General features: G+C 48.0%; 1 protein-coding gene across 1 annotated transcript; it reads left to right on the top strand.

Annotated features, from left to right (window-relative positions):
- Positions 1–1,278: 1,278 nt before the first annotated feature.
- On the top strand, positions 1,279–3,307 carry KD926_008745 (uncharacterized protein; the record flags this gene model as incomplete). The annotated part of the gene is made up of 2 exons (XM_053104642.1): positions 1,279–3,043; positions 3,105–3,307. 2 exons carry the CDS (start codon positions 1,279–1,281, stop codon positions 3,305–3,307), a joined length of 1,968 nt encoding a protein of 655 aa, XP_052960300.1.
- Between the last annotated feature and the right edge of the window lie 15,009 nt (positions 3,308–18,316).

Consider the following 18,316-nt stretch of genomic DNA (forward strand, 5'->3'; position numbering starts at 1 on the left):
CAAGACGCGGTTTGCAGGAAGCCCGTCAGCCGTGGCAGACGGACTGCCTGGTTAGCGTTGGGCAGAAGACAGACGCTAGACCCGAAGGAGAGGACAATTCGAGAGCCTCGTGATGCTGGGACTGCGAGTCAAAAAAGAAGCTCGAGTGGGTGGCATTCATCCGAAGGGTTGAGATGAGAGGAAGCGATTGAGTTGCGGCGATGAAGAAAGACGAGGCCGAAGGAGAGAAAAGAGAAGGGGGGCGTGACCGGAGAATCACCTGATGGGCGCTCCGGCATCTTGTCCCTCCGTTCCTCCCTCGCCCTCTCTCTCTTTCATCTCGGGCGTGGATACCTTCAATGGATACTGGGTAGGTTTCATGGAACGAAGAACGGCTCCAGACGGTTGTTGTCCAGACGGAGGCCATCCACGGTTACCCCCGACCATTATACCAATCCACTCTTCCACCTCATCTTGCCAACCTTCGGCCGACCAGCTCGGGCAATTAAAATGGACGGAGACCTACTGGGGCGGACGTGTATCCAGTCAACACTGCTCATTGGACAGGACGGGCTGATTATTGCCTCTTTCCACTCTCTTCTCCTCCGCTCTTTGTCAGCCATCTTTCGTCACTGAGAAAAGCCGTTGTTGGAGTTGGAAGTTTCATCCATCAAGATTGCTCAAGATTCAATGTTCAATCAGAGTCCCTGACCTCGAAAGCTTCGTTCCTATCATCTGCTCTCTGACTCGGTTCCTCTCGACCCCTCTTATCCTTTCGGTCCCCCTGAGATCCACCGTCTCGTCTCTTATTCTTCTGGTCTGGAGCTTCTTAAGCCGCTATCTTTCCCATCATCGCTCCGTCGGTCGGCCTGTAGGATCAGGCATCCTTTCTCGCGGCGTTTACAATTTCTTTCCTTTTTTTTCTGTTCCTCTTTTTTCTTGCCCCTCAAGGCTATTTTTATTTGGTCTTATTTTTTGCCTTCGTCATTCTGGCCTGGTGCCCGACGAACATCCCCAGATTGCAATTTTCTGTCTAGTTTATTTTTCCCTCTCCTTTTTCTTTAGGTGCCATTTTTTATTAGTACCCTTCATCTTTGTTTCCCACTCCATTTTTCCAGGCATATCATCCTTTCACATCCTTTGAGCCCGCCTGCACTGCCCGCAACCACCCCCTCACCGCATCTTACGCAATACTGCCAATCAAAGCATTGCGCATCAATTCGACCAGACCCTGTACTTCATACTCTCGCTGTCAGCAAGTAAGGGTTCGAGATGGGCTCGGCTGCACGTTACCGACCCATGTCTCCAAGTGGCTCCCGTATGATTGACCCTATGCGAGCGTCCACTGGCACGGTGCAGCTCAGCTCTCCGTACGATGTGCCTGCCAGTCGCCATGGCTATCCAAGCCACCCTTCCAATGTCCCTTATACGAACTCCTACGAGCCTCGACTAGCAAGAGAACCGAGATTGGAAGCTCAGCCGGTGTCGTCCAAGACTTATCGAGACTCCGGTCATTCTACCAAACTCAGAACTGAGTATGCTATCCGTCCGAGACAACGCAGCAGCACCACCTCCGTTGCAGACATCCACTACACTCCGGCAAGGTTGGATGCGCCCGTCTCGAGAACCTCTCCCGTGATGGTATCCGATTATCGCCGTTCGCCCAGTCCCCTCCATACCCAGGACCGCTATCTGGTTCCTGCGTCCTCCCCCCGACACCATCGCCGCCATCCTCTCTCACATACGGATTATGCGAGCGACACGGGGCGGTTGGATCCGAACGAACGGGCGATCAGAGCTCGAATGGCTCATAATGCCTATCGTGGCTATGAACCGAATGACAGATCGCGATACCCGCCCACTGGAGGTCTTCGAAAGGGCGAAGATATCGATGATTACGACGCCTACTCCTATACCAACCCTCGTGAACAATTTGAGAAGGACTCCGCTGCGAGGTTGCGTAATGACCGGACTGCATACCGCAGGGACCGCCCTCTAAGTTTGACCGGGATCGACGATCCTCAATTGCTTCCCAGGAAAGAACCCCGGGCCCTTGGTCCTCCCCCGTCCCAGAGAGGGTTTGACAAACTCGATCGCGATAGGCGCAGTCGACACTCCGCCCAGAGCTCCGTGGGCAGTGATGTTGAGCTGTCGAGACCGCGCCGGCGGTCGCGCCACCGAGCCCCGGTCTCGGTGCACCAGGATCATGACGAGGGGTACTCTTCTTACAGAGATGATTACGAGGAGGGCCACCGCCGTCACCGCCGTCATAGAAGGCCAGACGACGATCGAAGCAGCCGCCAGTCTTATGACGATCACTCGTCCCGAGCTCCTTCTAGCAAAGAGCTGGCGGTTTTGGGGGCTGGGACTGGCCTGGGAACGGCAGGCCTAGCCAGCGGCTATGCGGACGAATTTGATTATGGCCTCTCTCCGCGAACGGACCGGCATCCTCGTGAGATCGAAGAACGCGAGCACAGGCGTCGCAGTCGATCGCGCAGGCCGTCTCGACGTCGCGTGGAAACCGACTCGGACGCGTACTCATCAGATGAAGACCTAAAGAAATACCGACGAGAACCGTCGGCGCGTCGGAAACCAAGCTCAGAAACCTCGGGCAGTAACAGTGACCGACATTCACCGTATCTGACGGCCGACCATCAACGGCGACGACGATCGCATTCGCGTCACCGCACACTGGAAGCTTCTCCGGCTCATGAATCCAGCCCCAAAGAGCTTCCCGGCCGCCAGGATGATCCCAAGAGGCCTGAATCTACATCCTCGAAGGAGCCAGACGCTCCGCCCAAGGGAATCCTGAAAGCTCCTAAGGAGAAATTCCCCGAGGAGCCTAATCCGGTCAGGGAAGGTGTAGCGCCCTTGAAGGACGCCCACAAGAAGGGAATCCCCCCTGGGGCCCGATGGACCAAGGTTGACCGTCGGCTGGTCAACCCTGCAGCTTTGGAGGCAGGGCAAGAACGGTTTGAGGAACGACCGGATTATGTCATTGTCTTACGGGTCTTGAGCAAAGAAGAGATTCAGGCGTACGCAGTCAAGACCCAGGAAATCCGAGGTACGTTGTTTCCTTTTTTTTCAAGTAGCAAACATATCTAAAGACATGCTAATTGGTACAGACGCCCGGTACCATGAGTATATCCGTGAGCGCCGCCGACGTCGCGAGGAAGATCGCCGACGCGGACTGAAGGTAGATGACTTCTCCAGTGACGACGAAGAGGACGATGACGATTCTCCGTTGGCTATCGAGGGTCCGGCTGAGCCGAAACCTACCTCTCGAGCATCAAACACAGGAGTAGAGCCTGCGAAAGCAGCGGCATGAGCCATGATGTGTGAATTATTGTCATTGTTATTATTATCTGCTTTTTCTTTTTCTTTTCTTCCACTGTGTCAGTGACTCAGTACCTTCCTGTACATGTGACACTTCATACAAACAATGAGGTCATTTGTCAGGAAGGCGCACATTGAATGTGTGTATGTACCATCATGGGGACGCAAATGACTTTGGGGCGGGAATACCCAGATGCGTTGTTGATATTGATATCCAATTGAACAAAACACCAATTAAGCAAACAATGGCCGGACCTCTTGAGTGCAGGATTGGCTGGGTGCAGGCTACATCATCGCATGCCTTGAAGTTAAGGCAAAGTAGCAAACAAATCCCCCAAGAAAGTAACGGAATCCAATGAACCGGAATCGCAGAGGCAAAAAAAAAGAAAAAGCAAAGGGAAGAAAAAGAAAGGAAAAAGGCAAATGGAAACGAGGAGGTTGGTCTCCTGACAGAGGATAGTTACACCATAGAGACCCCCCGCCGGTCACTTGACTGGCTGATCTCCGAGAGGAAGCGAGGCAAAAAGAAAAAAGAAGAAGGGAGAAAAATATAAAAGAAAAATAAAACAAAATCAGGAAGCAGGTAGGCAAAGCAGTTTCGAGCATGCTTTTGTTGACGCTGTTGTCAGAGGCTTTCTGTGCAACATGGGACCAAATTGGGTATTCCTACAGAGAGCCAAGTGATCTGGTCTCATTCCTCTTGCGCGTGTTTAATTTCATTCACCTCTGCTTGATTCTTTCCATCGAGTAACTATCCAGTTGAGCCGAACCGTGTTGTGATGAAAACTCGTCACTTCTCGAGGCTGCATTCAAATCCCGAAAAAGACAAATAACCCAAGATAAAACAAACCAAGTCAATAAAATAAAATAGGAACAACCCATCTCTCTCCCGTGCTACCTACCACCGGTCCCCCAAATTTGGGGGTCTTCGAATCTGGCCCGATAGGACCAGAAGTTAGTCCCAAAAAATATTATTATTTTTCTGAATCGTCGTTTTACGCAGTCTACAGTTTGGGGAGTCTCGACTCCTCGGATTCTACCGACTCGATTGATAATCATGACGGGCTGTTTTCCCCCCATCTGCCTGGCCACTTGGAGTCCGGAGAGTCGTATCGAGGAATATCTGGAGCGGCCGTCCTTCCCTGGCCCAAGCAAGAACAGGGATTCCCATAGGCACATCTTGACGCAACTCTCCCGCAGCGGAGGCGGATGAACATGTTTTATCCAACGCACGTCTACGGTAAAAGCAACAGGGAATCGACGGGAAGGCATGGGTCCCTTGATCCTTTTCATCTGTCAACCGTTTTTTCGTTTTATTATTTTTTACTGTGGTGATGTTTTGGCTCGAGATCATCATTGTGAATGGAGTGTTTGATTCACAGCATTCATGGGTATTAATGACTACAGCAATAATAAGATGAGGTATAATCCCGCCTCGCAGCCAGGGTAGGACAAGAGCTTTGTTGTGTTTTACTTTTTTTTTTTTTTTTTTTTTTTTTTTTTTTGCTTTCCGGACAAACATGTCTGTCTGTCTGTCCATGATGGATGGATGATGGAATTTGACCTCATGCATTTTCTTCTCTCCTCCCTAGATCAGTTCGTCGTATTCTCTTTCGCGCGTGGTCGTATGTTATTATTCCTATAAGATAAAATCAAAACAAAATCGAAATAAAATAAATAATTAGAAAGAAGGAAAAATAGAATAAAATAAAAATAACCATCCACCCCCAATTAACTTTCCCACTAATCCCAGAGTGAGGACGCAAATCCGGCCGAAACCCATAATTTTTTTTAAAAAAAAAAGTATCCGCGGAGGTCCTGAACATCCACTTACTTCATCGTCACTCCTGCTACCGACCTCCGACCTACCAGCAGGTGCATACCTAAGTAATTATGTAGTGTACGGAAACACTGCCCACAAGTGCAGCTGTAATAAGCAGCAGCAGACAGAAGCCAGAAAACCCAATCAACCTCACTTACTTCATCAAAGACAATGGGACCTTTAACCTCCGACCCTAAATAACTAATCGTCGTAAAACAGAAATGGTCCTCCTCCTTCTCCTCCCCCCCTCCTAAGACCGCTAGTCTCCCGGTATGACGAAAAGCGGCCGCTATTATCCCCCAATCATAGACGGTGGTTTGGGGCGCTGGGTGTTGGATTTCATTCCTTTCGGGTTCTCGGAAGGAATACATATTAAGTCGTTACCCAGTTTTTTCACTTCTTATTATGTTTTAATTGGGGATTTATTGATTTGGTATTTATCATGGTGGTTGGAGCGGGTTAGGTAAGATTATTTACGAGGACGCGTCGCGGGTTACATATCTACCTTAGTTACCTACCTATGAAATACCTAGATAAGCTGCTAGATACGAAGTAACTAGCTCCGGGCAAACTGAGTACATAACCATGATGGAGTTTGTTGATTGATGTATGTGAATGGGTGTGTGGGTGTTGGATGCGCTGAGGATGAATACTATCGGTCAATGTCTGCATGTCTGACCTGCTAGCCACAGGATATAGGTTTACTGAGTGGGTGATAGGGATTTATATATAAGTTTGCAGAAATGCACATATATATCCCATAGCATACTCCGTGATATATCGATTCTGTCAATGGATCTATGATATCCAAGCCCAATATGATTACACGGCACTATGTATGTGTTCGAAGACAAGCGCATTATCACCTACCTACAACAATAGGTAATAGGTGTACTCCGAGGTAGCACATGTATCTACTCCGTACATCGATACTACATCGTATGCCGATATGCTGTGGCCAACGCCTCTCCGGCTAAGTCCACAGTGGATTGTAGGTACTCCGAACACAGTCGAAAGGAAACCCTACACCCCGTGGCAAATATGCACGGCATTAGACTTTCTGATGAGTTCATTATGCCTCCATTCCCTTCCTTGTGGCTTTTCATTCCTTGCTATAGTACTCCATAGAGAAGTACGTATATACGGAGTTCGGCATCGGAATCCAGTTCCCAGAAAAAACAGAGCATAATATACGCCTAAGGTCGGTACCTATGCGCGCGGCAGAGTAGTATAAGCAAAATTGCCGAGGTTTCTTTGCTCCGGGAGGAATTGCTTGCTTGCTTGCTTTGGTCTCATACTGGAGGTTGCGAGTCCAGACCATCTTCTAGACTTCTAGACACAGAGAGTCATTGCAATTTACCGAATAAGTCAATCAATTGATTGCGATACTAAGTGGACATGCAGGATGAACGGACGAGAGACGGGGAAGACAGGGAAAAAGCGCACGGTAATTTAAGCAGGGCCTCGGATTGCCCGCAATCCACATCCACTACTGGGGGAGGACCGATAATCACCCGCTGTTAGTTCAGATTCGGTGTGCCAGTGCATGGGCAAGAAACGAACGTAGACATGGCTTTAATTCACACTTAATGTAATAGACTTTTTTTTTTTTTGGTTTTTAATTATTTCTTTTTTGTCCGAATGTCCGAAACTGCCAACGCCAGGTAACTAGTCCAATCCATCCTCCTGAACCTTCGTTTCCACTTACTCTTTCCATACGTCATTCTTTGGCGCGATAGAACGATAGACGGTCGATTGATAGGTAAGCAGTTAACGGAGGAAGACAGGTTTCGTGCCCTCCTTTAGGTTTTCTGCCACCTTGACCTTGCATAAGCATCGCTCTAAGGATTAAAAAAGAGGGAAAAGAAGGTTACGACCGACCTCTCCTTATGCAGAGACAAAATGATCAGACGTTGTCCGTACCCTCCTCTTTCTCTCAACAAGTACCTAGGAAAGATGGAAGGTTCTCCCTACATACGGAGGTATTTTCTTCGTATTGATAACTCTCGGTCTCGACCTGACAGGTGCAGTGCAGCGAGTCAGTTATATTAGGACTGACAGCCGCCCCCTCCACCACACCGAAGTACATGTGTACTACCTGGGTGCAGCCAGCTGGTGCGTGATATCTGCAGTCGCACGACCTAGTCAGTAGTTTCCCATCCTCAGAGCTTTTTTGGCCCTTCCCCCAAATTGGAGTAGGTGTATGTTTTCCCCTCCCTCCCTCTATTCATTCGTCGTGTGTGCGGATTCGAGGACGTTGGTAGCTTGGCATTCATCAGCTGGCGACCTTGAATCTAGTGCTACTCTTAGTCAGAGGGAAAAAAAGAAAATCCCCATTCTTAACCCCAATCCACATCCGCATCCACACTGTCACCCACATCCATCATTTCCTCTACAGTAAAAAAGTCCCCTCCATATTTCTTCGGCGTCGGATGGTGGGGCCGGAGTGCCGGTTGGCTTTTTAGTGCTTGCCCTAGGGCTCAGATCACATGTTCTCCGAATGCTAAAATCTGACTGGTGATTGAAAGGAAGGGCTGAGTATTACTAGGCCCAGTAGGACTCCGTATGGTCTTGCCAAATAAAAAGCTGTGTGGGCGAAGTGCACCGTGTAGGGTGGTATTCAGTTTTAGTGAGCTTAGTTAGGACCAACCATTCCAACACGATGAAATCTTGTCCGCCGGCGGAGAGTCGGGACTCGGGATACCCAAGTAGGTAAGTAGTATACTCCGTAGGAGCTGGCCTACGTACACCTACCCCTTCCAAGGCAATCTAGTACCTTCACAAATGTCTTAGCAGGCCTTAAGAGCGATGGGATAAAGCCCAAGGACATGAGGTGATTGGTGGCAAAGCAAGCAAACTTCCATTATCCAATCCTGATTCGGCGAATTCCGTGACGGGGAATGATAATAGCACGAATTAATCATCGAGCAAATTGCTCGTCGCGTATCTGAGTCGTACTCGACCGAAGCTAAGGCGGTCTAACGGACCTTTAGTCGTCGCTACCTGTGGTGCTAACAGTAAACAGCTGGATAATAATGGGGGTTTGGCCGGATTACCCGGTGTCCACCCAAGTTTCGCTGCCCGCTAGAGCTAACGCGGTAAGCGGCTCTTTGGCCCGTGTTCCCATTCCTTACCTGGGACTGGATCGGCTCCAGTGCGGAGAAATGCCCCTCCTCTGGCTTTGTGTTTTATTTTTTATTTCTTGTTTTTTATTTTCGTTCTTTCACTTCGCATCCTGCTGGGCGCGGTTGCCGATTAGGTTCCGTCCCGAAGATATCTGTCTTGGTGTGTGCGCTCCGAATGGTAGTTAGTCTATATGGACTATGGAACGTAATCATAATATTGGTTGGTCATGAGCCCATAGCCCGGTATTGACCTGAATGTTTCGAGTGTGGATGATCATGCGATAGAACCGTCGACCTGAGTCGTAGCATAGCATCGCTCCTAAACTAAGTAGGATGTGGTAATTGGCGAGCAGTAAAAGTACTCTGTAGCAAATGCTCATTTCATTAACTATTCCTAGAGGGAATAGAGGACAGGTAAACAGTGAAACTAGCCGCGGGAACGTGAGTAGTCCCGGTTCTGGCTTGTGGAGAGCAACAGCTACCAACCTACGGAGTCCCTCCCTGTGAGCCTGTGCCTGTGGGCTGTGTGGCCCTTGTGCACTCTGGTACTCCATACTAGTAGTTAGTAATAGTGGAGATGATCAAGACCCAAGAACATCTATTAGATCATTAGTCGTGTGCTTCAACGACAGGAGTCCACCTTAATCGACCCGAGCCTCGACCTTCCAGCAGTGACAAAGTACGGAGTACGCAGGAAAACCTTCCCCCCTTGCGAGCGATCATATCTAATAATCTCCGACCGACCGACGCAGATGGTATCGGACCAGACTATCATCATCTTGAGGTTCTAACTTACTGTATAACGACCGGTCTTAGGACCATGGGTTCAGAGATTCCAAATCACGTTCCATGGTTAGGAGATGACAGAAAACAGGAACTAGAAAAAAAAAAAAAAAAAGAAAACATAAAAAAAAAACGCTCATTCATTTTCTTTGTCCTCGAACCGTTGGGAAACTCAAGGCGTTTTCCGCCGAAAAGTTCGGGGTGACCATGACCGAAAAGGCAAAAACCCCCAAAATAAAAAAGCGAAAAGCGAAAAGGAAAAGCCACTGCCATCAAATCAATAGGGCTAAGTCATTTTCCACCTAGCGCCGCTCTCCTGCCAAGACTGCCAAGATGATCAAGATTTCTCCCTGACTGCTCAGCGATGGCATGTTGGACGAAATCGCTTAACGGGTTATTTTAGTTGTACGGCTGTGGTTGGTGTTGCGCCCATTCTCTCTCATTTTTTTTTTCCCGCCGTCCACACACCCCTCTCTCCCCCCCTCCTTCTCCCCTTCCTTCCTTCTATCCCAACCCGCAATCGATACGACGCTGCGTTGAAGGCCTTGCTTACTCTTGATTGACTGATTGATTGATTGATTATGTCTTCGAGGTGACTCGAGTTGAGTTGGTCTCGGTGATGGACTAGACCCACCTGCCCATTACTACATTTACACAACAGTTGAATAACCGACAATCACTACCGCTAGTAGAGATAGCTCACGACCTATCGGCCAGACTCGCCGACTCGGTAGGTCTAGCGTTAAGTTCTTTCTTGGGCTGTGTTTAGATATGCAGTAGTTAGCTAGTAAGTTAGTTACTTTAGTCAACAGTTAACGGAAGTAGAGTAGCTGATGATGATGATGATGATGATGATGATGATGATGATCATGGATGGCTGTTATTACTGTGGCGCAACTGGAGTATAATGAGGGTGGAGTCAACTGCGGGGCAGTCAACCTCCATAGTACAACGCTGGCCCCGATTATCTCGAGGAGGGCTTGGCTGGAGATCTTAGGAGGTCGGGAATTCGGCGTCCAGGCCTGCTGATTATTATTATTGTTGATTCTTTGGTCATTACGATGACCGCATTACATCGACATTACATCGGTCATCGAGAGGGAAGATCTACGCTAGAGAGAAGCTGAGACAAAGAAAAAAAAGTACCTGGGTGGGTGGGGAGGAGAACGGGGGCTGGACAAGTGGGCAGCATAATGCATGTTGTGACATTGTGACAGGTTTTGTTTTTTTCCGACCTGCCTGCCCTTCCACTATCCTACAGGTACGGAGTATACTTGCTCGATGAAGCTGTCTATACGGAGTACATTCACCGAAATAAGATGTTGCAATCGCCTGCGAATGACATGCCAGGGCGTGCTCTGGATTGTCCTAATACAATCAGCTCTCGTGACAAGGATTGTTGCCATTAATATCATCGCTAAAGATCGGGTACAGCCTGATGTGCATGAAATCCCCAGCTGCTGATCACCTCCTAAAGCATGCTAGCGTCAAGGTTCTGGGAAAGTAAAAGTCAAATAAAATTAGAATTGAAACGGGAAGAGCACAAAGGTAAAAACCGAAACGGAAAAGGATCAAGAAAGAAAGAGCAAAAAAGTTACAGTTACAGTTACAAATTAAACGGCCGCCAGATGCGATAAGATTGGATAAGCAGGGCAACAAAAAGAAAACCTAAGTCTCTACGGTGTATGTTCCGACCGGGTTGCATGAGATGAGCAGCTCCTATGCAGTGTTTTTGCTTTTTGCCATGAATGCCCGAAACCCAATTGTCCATCTCATTTCAATTTCTCATGCACGATGGTCAGGACCTCGAACCGAGTCACAGAGCCGAGAAGCAAACCAAGAGGATCAGAACCGCAAGGCTGTACCCGTCCGGAGTACGGAGAAGCGATGCAATTTGCATCGCCCGGTTAGATTTGAGGCTAGTCCACCCTGGAACGCGGGTAGGGAGACGGTCAGGTTCCTGTTTGAAAGTTAGAACGAATCATCTACGGAGGCCATCTCCGTCATAACCATGGGAAAGTCTCCGGACCAAACCAGACCCTCAAAGACTCGATCCGGCGATATCGAAGGACTCGTCGAGATTGGGCTGATCCGCCCAGGGGTTTGATTCAACACCCCCGTCGGCCCCGGGACCTTAGCCCCCCCGTGGTTCGTTTTTAAGCCATACCGTTCCACTATTCCCTGTCATAACGAGCGCCTTTTTTATTTATTATTATTATTATTATTTTCTATTTTCTATTTTTCGTGGTTTTTGGAAACCTCTATGCTTCTTTGTTATTGGCACAAGAACATCCGTTAGCCGAATGAATATAGCATTGTTATTCGTTGCCAATTAAATGCCATTGGCATAGCCATCAACAGGTAGCATTGATGATGGGCGCAGCAATGTGTTTCTGCTGTCGACACTGACATGCCTCCTAACAGCTATTCCATAGCCCGCAACAAGCGTTCCGCAATAACCACTAAGTGACTACTCCGTAACTATGTACGGAGTCCCAGAGCACTAACTAATTATCCACTCAATGCTCAAATCTGTATGGATAGCTCGACGGTGCCCCCTTACTACGCCTTCCTTCACTACCTAATCTATCAGAAGTTAATCGACACGCCTGATCGTTTCCGAGCACGGCCTCCCGAAACAATGGACATCAGGGTCGAGGAGCAATAAGCCTCAAACGATTTCGTTATATTATCTATTTCCTTTTCAATATCTTTGTTGGTTTTGGTTAGGGAGTGGTTATCCATGGTCGGATGCGATGATTATCGTTCACTAGTGGACATTTTCATGAAACTAGATCCTCGGTCTCCCTTCTATTTCTCCTTGTACCTTCCTTGTGTTTTTGCTTGCTTAGATGGTTAAGAATATGTAACCCTGGCCATCACATAATTCAAAGGCGCCGAGTTAACTAATCCAAAAGCAAATAAATAAATAAAAAAAATCAGTAGTAGCTCGGCTCCGCGATTCAACTCGCGCGCCGAAGCTTCGCTTGACAATTGCCCCTCTTTTGAGAGTTTCCAAGAGCGCGGCTTTCTTTCTCTTTGCGTTCAGTTAGCCTCGTACGAGCTTTCTCTGAATTGAGGTTTTGGGATTTGCTTTTTCTCGTTCGTTCGTTCGTTTTTTCTTTCTTTTTTCTCTTGGTGTTATGTTCTCCCCCCTCCCCAATGGGTCCAGATTATTTTGGAACTAGCTAACTATCTAAGGAAGACCGGTTTCGGATGACAAAGAAGGATAATTAAAACGTACTGTATAGTGACCCCGTAGAACTGGGTCCAACACAACCTAAGGTAGGAGAGGTCTTAACTAAGTAAACAAAACGCCAGAGATAGAAATGAATGGATCTGGCCGGTGAGCGGCAAGCGACCGACCGGGGAGGGAAAAGAGAGGGGGGGCCGTAACGGAAACTATTATGGAGGCGGAAGATGAGCAAAGTCTTGAACACCCTGCATCGATCACAAAGAGTTTTTTTTTAGTCTTTGCCAATGCCAATGGTAAGTCCGAGAGGGAGGTCTAAGTCTAGTTAACACCGTTGACTTGCCGTCCAGCCCAAGAAGGTAAAGACTCCACCGAGCCGACGCTAAAGACAGCTAAGGTGGTAGGTAATGAGGCATGCCACCACACACAGAGAGAGGCAGCGGTTGATATGGGCGAGACTCACTGCTGCTATGTACCGACGGAGTAGCTTAAGCGGCGTTGGTTGCGAACTTGCTGAAAAAGGGTGCTCGGATTACGACGACGCCCCGCTATACCTGTTTGGGAATCACTCTTGATGGTTCCTCTTTTGGCATCCCTTATTCCCTGCGCTGATAGAGCAGGGTATATACTCCTCCGGAGATGGCATTATGATGGTAGATGGTCATTACTCGGAGCCCCGAACTTGTGCGATGATTAGATTAAACTCAGGCTCGAGACGTTGAACTATCCGGAAATGTCTGAGCTCGACGAAGGTCTGGAGCTCCCCACAGCCTACCTCAAATTTAAAAATGGCCCCTTCCCGGCCGCTATTGATTATTATTATTATCATTCTTTGATAGACAGCGGGTTGATGGGAAAGCCCCAAAGCTGCAGACTGCAAAGCGTACATTACAGTACATACTCAGATGCATGGTGACATCGTAAACTCCGGGTGCCTGAGTTACGGAGAAATTATTGCCTGCCTGTTTCTGCCGGGGGCCCTGTGTGCCTTGTTGCCCTTGTCTCCCATCGCCCTTTTTTCTCACCACCTCATGCATGCAATGGACGGTGTCAACCTATCAGCGGTGCTGGTATGAATGAAGATCTTACGCCGCCAGATATAGTTTTCACATGGGAGGGATGCACGAGGGCCAATTTCCCATGCTTATCTTGAACGGGTCGGGAACGATGGAGGCAGGGAAAAGAGGCCAGGGTAGCTTGAGAATTTGGAATAATCTCAAACACAATCAAATGCAGCCGAAAAGGTACATCGAGAGGGGAGGAAAATGCCTCTGTTGCAGCGTGGCTGGATTCATCTTATCACATTGCCCTTCATCAGGCCGGAGAAGGGCTCGAAGAGTCGAGGCACCGCTTTTATTGAGTCCTAAAGGGCCAAGACTCACTAAGTGCTGGAGCGAAGGGCTGATTGCTCGGAAGGGTGGGTGGAGCCGCCCCATGAGTCCTGACGGGCTGAATGACTTGCCCCGTCGAATCCGGAGTTCAGTCGAGGTTGCGGGCAGGATGGTGCTTGAAGTCTCGATAATGCTGGCTTATTCTAGGGCAACGTCGGCTTGGCCATTGTTCAAGGAGGGGGGATGGTCCATGGGTAGGTAGGGAATAGTAGGTTCATCATTCTCAATGTGGTGAACGCACGATGCAGGAGACTAGTCGCCGGGAAGCAACAGGAGTAAAAAGCCCACCAGGATGGCTGTGATTGATCAGCAGTCCTGCGCCCACGGCCTTGGGTTACACAGGTATTATCTTTCCAGTAATGGGAGGAGGGAGAGGAGTCAGAAGGCAGAAGGGGTGGGTGAATCATCCGGCCGGACACCGTTAGGCTGTTTCGAGTTTATTTGGACATGTCCGGGGGAGGGGGGTGTGTCTTTGGACTGCATTACTCTTTTGTCAACAATCTCATCATGGGGGGTGTGCCAGACTGCCAGTATGTGCGTGTACTGCGTACTCCGTACTGTGTGTGTGTGTGTGTGTGTGTGTGTGTGTGTGTGTGTGTCTTTCATTCTTCGCCCTCACCCGATGACGGCCTATGATTAGTGGAAGGCGGCCTCGGGAGGGGTGGGTTTGGCGTGTGGCGCCTGTGGGATCCAGTGGGAACAAGGCTGACCAGCAGCAAGTCAGATCGGCTGTTTCCATACCGGAATGTAACAAGATCGAGTCGGTATTTTTGAGTTTGCCAGGGCGAACAAAAAAAATAAAAATAAAAATAAAAATAATGACAACCTACGGAGGGTGTACATACGGCTATACTGGCCGCCCGCCGCAGATAGAGAGGGTCGAAAATTGGGATCGCATCACATTCTAAAATTTCGATAGCAGTGATTTCATGCCAAAGTCGTGGCAAATTCGACGGAAGAAACATGTATACTCCGTACGACTCTCCGTTCTCCTGCTAGTCAAGCCCATCGAGGCCACCCACCACCATCGTCATATGGATGGTTCAGGTAGTAACCTGGACGATCCACGGATACAGAATCACAGGCCCATGCACACTAAGTGGAGGCATACATGTACACAGTAAGCAGGCTGTCAGGGCACGGCGGTGTTTTGGAAGATCAAAGAGGGGTTGTCTTGATATCTTTTATTTTTATCCTCAACGTTGATGCGCCATTGTTCATGCTGGTCCCTGTCAAAGACTGATCATGGCTATGCCGACATATTCTTCGATTTGTGGTCGCTGGCAGAAGAGGGGCTGGGAGGCCTCGAAAATTGCTCGTGTGAGTGAAACATGCTGACTGTGTGGTACCTGAGTTCGGGCTCTGCGAGATCTAACCTAGAATCCAACGTTGACCCTCTAAACTTCGACCATTTCCTGTTATGAAGATAGGCGGCACTGCTAGAAGAATTGAGGGCCTTTCTACGCTAAAACACTAGCTGGTTTCTCCCGTAATGTGCCTATTCCTCCTGGCGCCAATCTTCATTCTTCCAGACGGTCTCATCTACCCTCCTCTCAAACCTAAAAGAAACTTGGGCGTTGGTCTACCAAATATCAATGGGGATTTAATTTTATTTTTAAATTTCGATCAAAAATGCCTCTCGCACTCTAAATCAAATCATAGTTGATCGCCGACTACTTCGGTATTACGGAGAAAACGGAGTGCTCTAGTGTCAAAGAGAGGCATTTTAGGTCTCGATTTAACATGAATTGGCCCTAGCTTTCATCAACTATGGCCACTCCCCCTAGTCATATACACACAGACACCCACACACTTTTGTAGCCACTCCATGGGATATTTATAAATGATAACAATACATGGCAAATGTTTGCAGTTCTCTAGCTGCATGGTGCATGCTACAATGGGCCTCGTTTTATCACGATTATCATCATACATACTTAATTGCGAAAGTGTTACCAGTAGCAGCATTCTCGAGTGGGCTAGACTAGCGTCCATCAACAGTCCTCCGCGCATCGATCCATTTGGGTCTGTTGATTATCAAGTCGTTTAATGTACTCCGTACTGTAGGTACTTATGATAATCTAGCCCTGTAGTAGTAAGGTGCTCCTGGGCGACTCTTGTTTTTTATTTATCCTTGGTATCTTTTCTCCAGAGTGACCTCGATGTCCGACAAGTCCTGGGGCAGGAAAAAAGAATAAAATAAATTGAAATCAAAAAAATAATTAAAAAACCAAAGCAAACCAGCATAACTAGACTAACGCTGGCTTGGTTTCCCTTATGGTCATAAATTGTTGTCAGCTCACTGGCGGCTTACTCCGATTCCTGTCTTTTGTCTTTGTCTGCGAATTAATTTCTCGTCATCTTATTTTATCCCATTTTATTTAATTTTTTCTCTGCTGGCCGTGGATTTAATAATTCATTATTATTGTTTTCTTTTTTTTTTCTCGTCCGATTTTAAATCTTATTTATATATTCGGAACTATTTTATTTTTTAAAACCTCCCCCCATTCCAATAAGAAAGGTTGGGCCAATCTTCAAAAATTCCAAGGAAGCACACTCTTTCTCTTTTGCCAATCATCGCGTTACCTTTTTTCTTTTGGTATCGCCGAGGGGAAAGCAAGAAAGGAGCGACGAGAACCGATTGATTTACCCGCAGTCCAATTGTGTGAAACCGCCATTTTCAAGATCGAGGGATTTGATTACTAGATTTGAAGCAAGTGCCCTGTACTAGGTAGGTTCGTTCGGTTTGGATCAGTTCTGGGTCCCTTTTTTTTTTTATTTTTTTTTATCGTGCCCCCGTCTCTCTTTTCCACCGTCGATGCACGCTGCAAATCATCCTTCCCTAACATCTAATCGGGAACGGCGCAGTCAAAGCTCTGGGCTTGATCTTCTTCGAGTAGTCTAGCCTACATGCTACTCTGCTGCTGTCACATTCGCGTCGTTTCTCCTGCGTCCTGCATCCATCCTAGCCAATATTACACCACCTTCCCGCTAGTTACAAGCTCATTCTGATATCCCCCACCACTCAGTGAATCCCTCTGACGCTATCCTGTCCTTCCCCCTCCCCATTGTTTTCTTGCTTTTCTTTTTTTTTTGTTCTCATTTTTTTTTTCTCTCCCTCAATTTTATTCTTTTTTATTCCCCATTTGATTTCCTCAACCCCTCCATTCCCCATTCGGCATGGTTCCCATAATCTTTGGATGTCTGTCTGCCTGAAGGATGGGTCTCCATTGCAGCTAAATAACGACCCTGGACCCTCCACATTACACTGGCACTCGCATCGCACCGTTAACAAGGTCCATCTTCATGAAACTATCCTCCCCAGCCTTGAACTACAGACCAACGAACCACGACCATTGTTGTTCAGCCTCTCTTCCGCTTTGACCCTCTCACCTTGTCAACTTTGATATTCCTTTTCAAAAAGCCACTGCCCTTCCCGTGTCATACCTTCACTCCAGATCTTCTCTTTTATCGATATAGCTCTATCTGAACCGGTTTTAATTGATATCCTCGCAGTGGATGGGTTAGATCACTGGAAGGAGGGACAGAAGCTCGAACCCGAACATTCGAGGTCAGTCATGACCGGCATGGTTCAGACTGACCTAGCTCATCCAACTGCGTCAAAATACAAAGACGACCCTGTTGACGATCCCGTGAGTTCATTCAGACCATAGTTGTTCTTGCAAACTTCTTTCAGCGTTTCCTTTTTTTTTTTTTCTCTCTTGCTTCCCCCTTCTCTGTTTCGCTCCCCATCATCTTGTGCTGGGGTTGTCCCAGGGATACCCAGTTGTTTTGGCATGGTTATTCCCAGATGAAAAGAACTTGCCTTCCATTCCAAAACACAGGGAACGACCATCCTTGTTTACTCCCATGGGTGTCCTCCGCTATTGGAACAGGAATGCCCTTTTTTTCGTTGCCCAAGCACCAGGTTTCAGCCTTTGCTTTTCATCCCCCATTTCAGTAATTTTAAACTCCACCGGAAAACACCTGGCATCGTTGCGCAGCAGCCACTGCGAATCTTCAAAGAAACCCTGATCATGGCTGTTCACTTGAGACCCGTGTGTCCACCCAATCCATTGCCATTCTTGGCCGCTTGCATGCCCACCAATTTTGGAATGGATGTATGAGAGTTGATGGAGGTTCCGTGGTGAAAGCAGGCAAGAGGCAGACTCACTGCTCTGTAATTTCTTTGGGACCAACTTACTTGAGTTGCACTACATACACCAGCAGCTCCGAAGGCCAATGCTGGACAAAAAGGGATCTCATTGAACATGTCGGATGTCTTTCAATCACTCTGTTTGCTGCAATTGCACCACGTGTTGCATACACGGAGACCCTTTGCGCAAGAGCTGCATTGAAGCCAGACAGCGCTGGTCACAGACATTGAACTGTGACCTCTGGGCCAGAGTTCTAAGACAGGCGACTTCCCTCGAGAAATGCCCATTCATTCTTTTTTACAAAGATTTCCTCAGCACAGAATACGCACCTCCTTTGTTGGCTTAGCATCTTCCTGTTATGATTTCTTTTGGGGCCAAGAATAGGAAATGAAAAAGGCTGGCGACACTAATCGACTCTTTCTTTTAGCTTCGACACTCAGCTGCGCATCACGGTCCACAACACCCTCAAATTCAACTCCCGAGAACAGCCAACCTTGTTCAGCATCACAAACAGCCTGGTTCTCCGCATC

This window comes from Aspergillus affinis (assembly GCF_023601865.1).
Source record: "Aspergillus affinis strain CMG 70 chromosome Unknown NODE_5_length_567868_cov_86_340925, whole genome shotgun sequence".
NCBI lineage: Eukaryota > Fungi > Ascomycota > Eurotiomycetes > Eurotiales > Aspergillaceae > Aspergillus > Aspergillus affinis.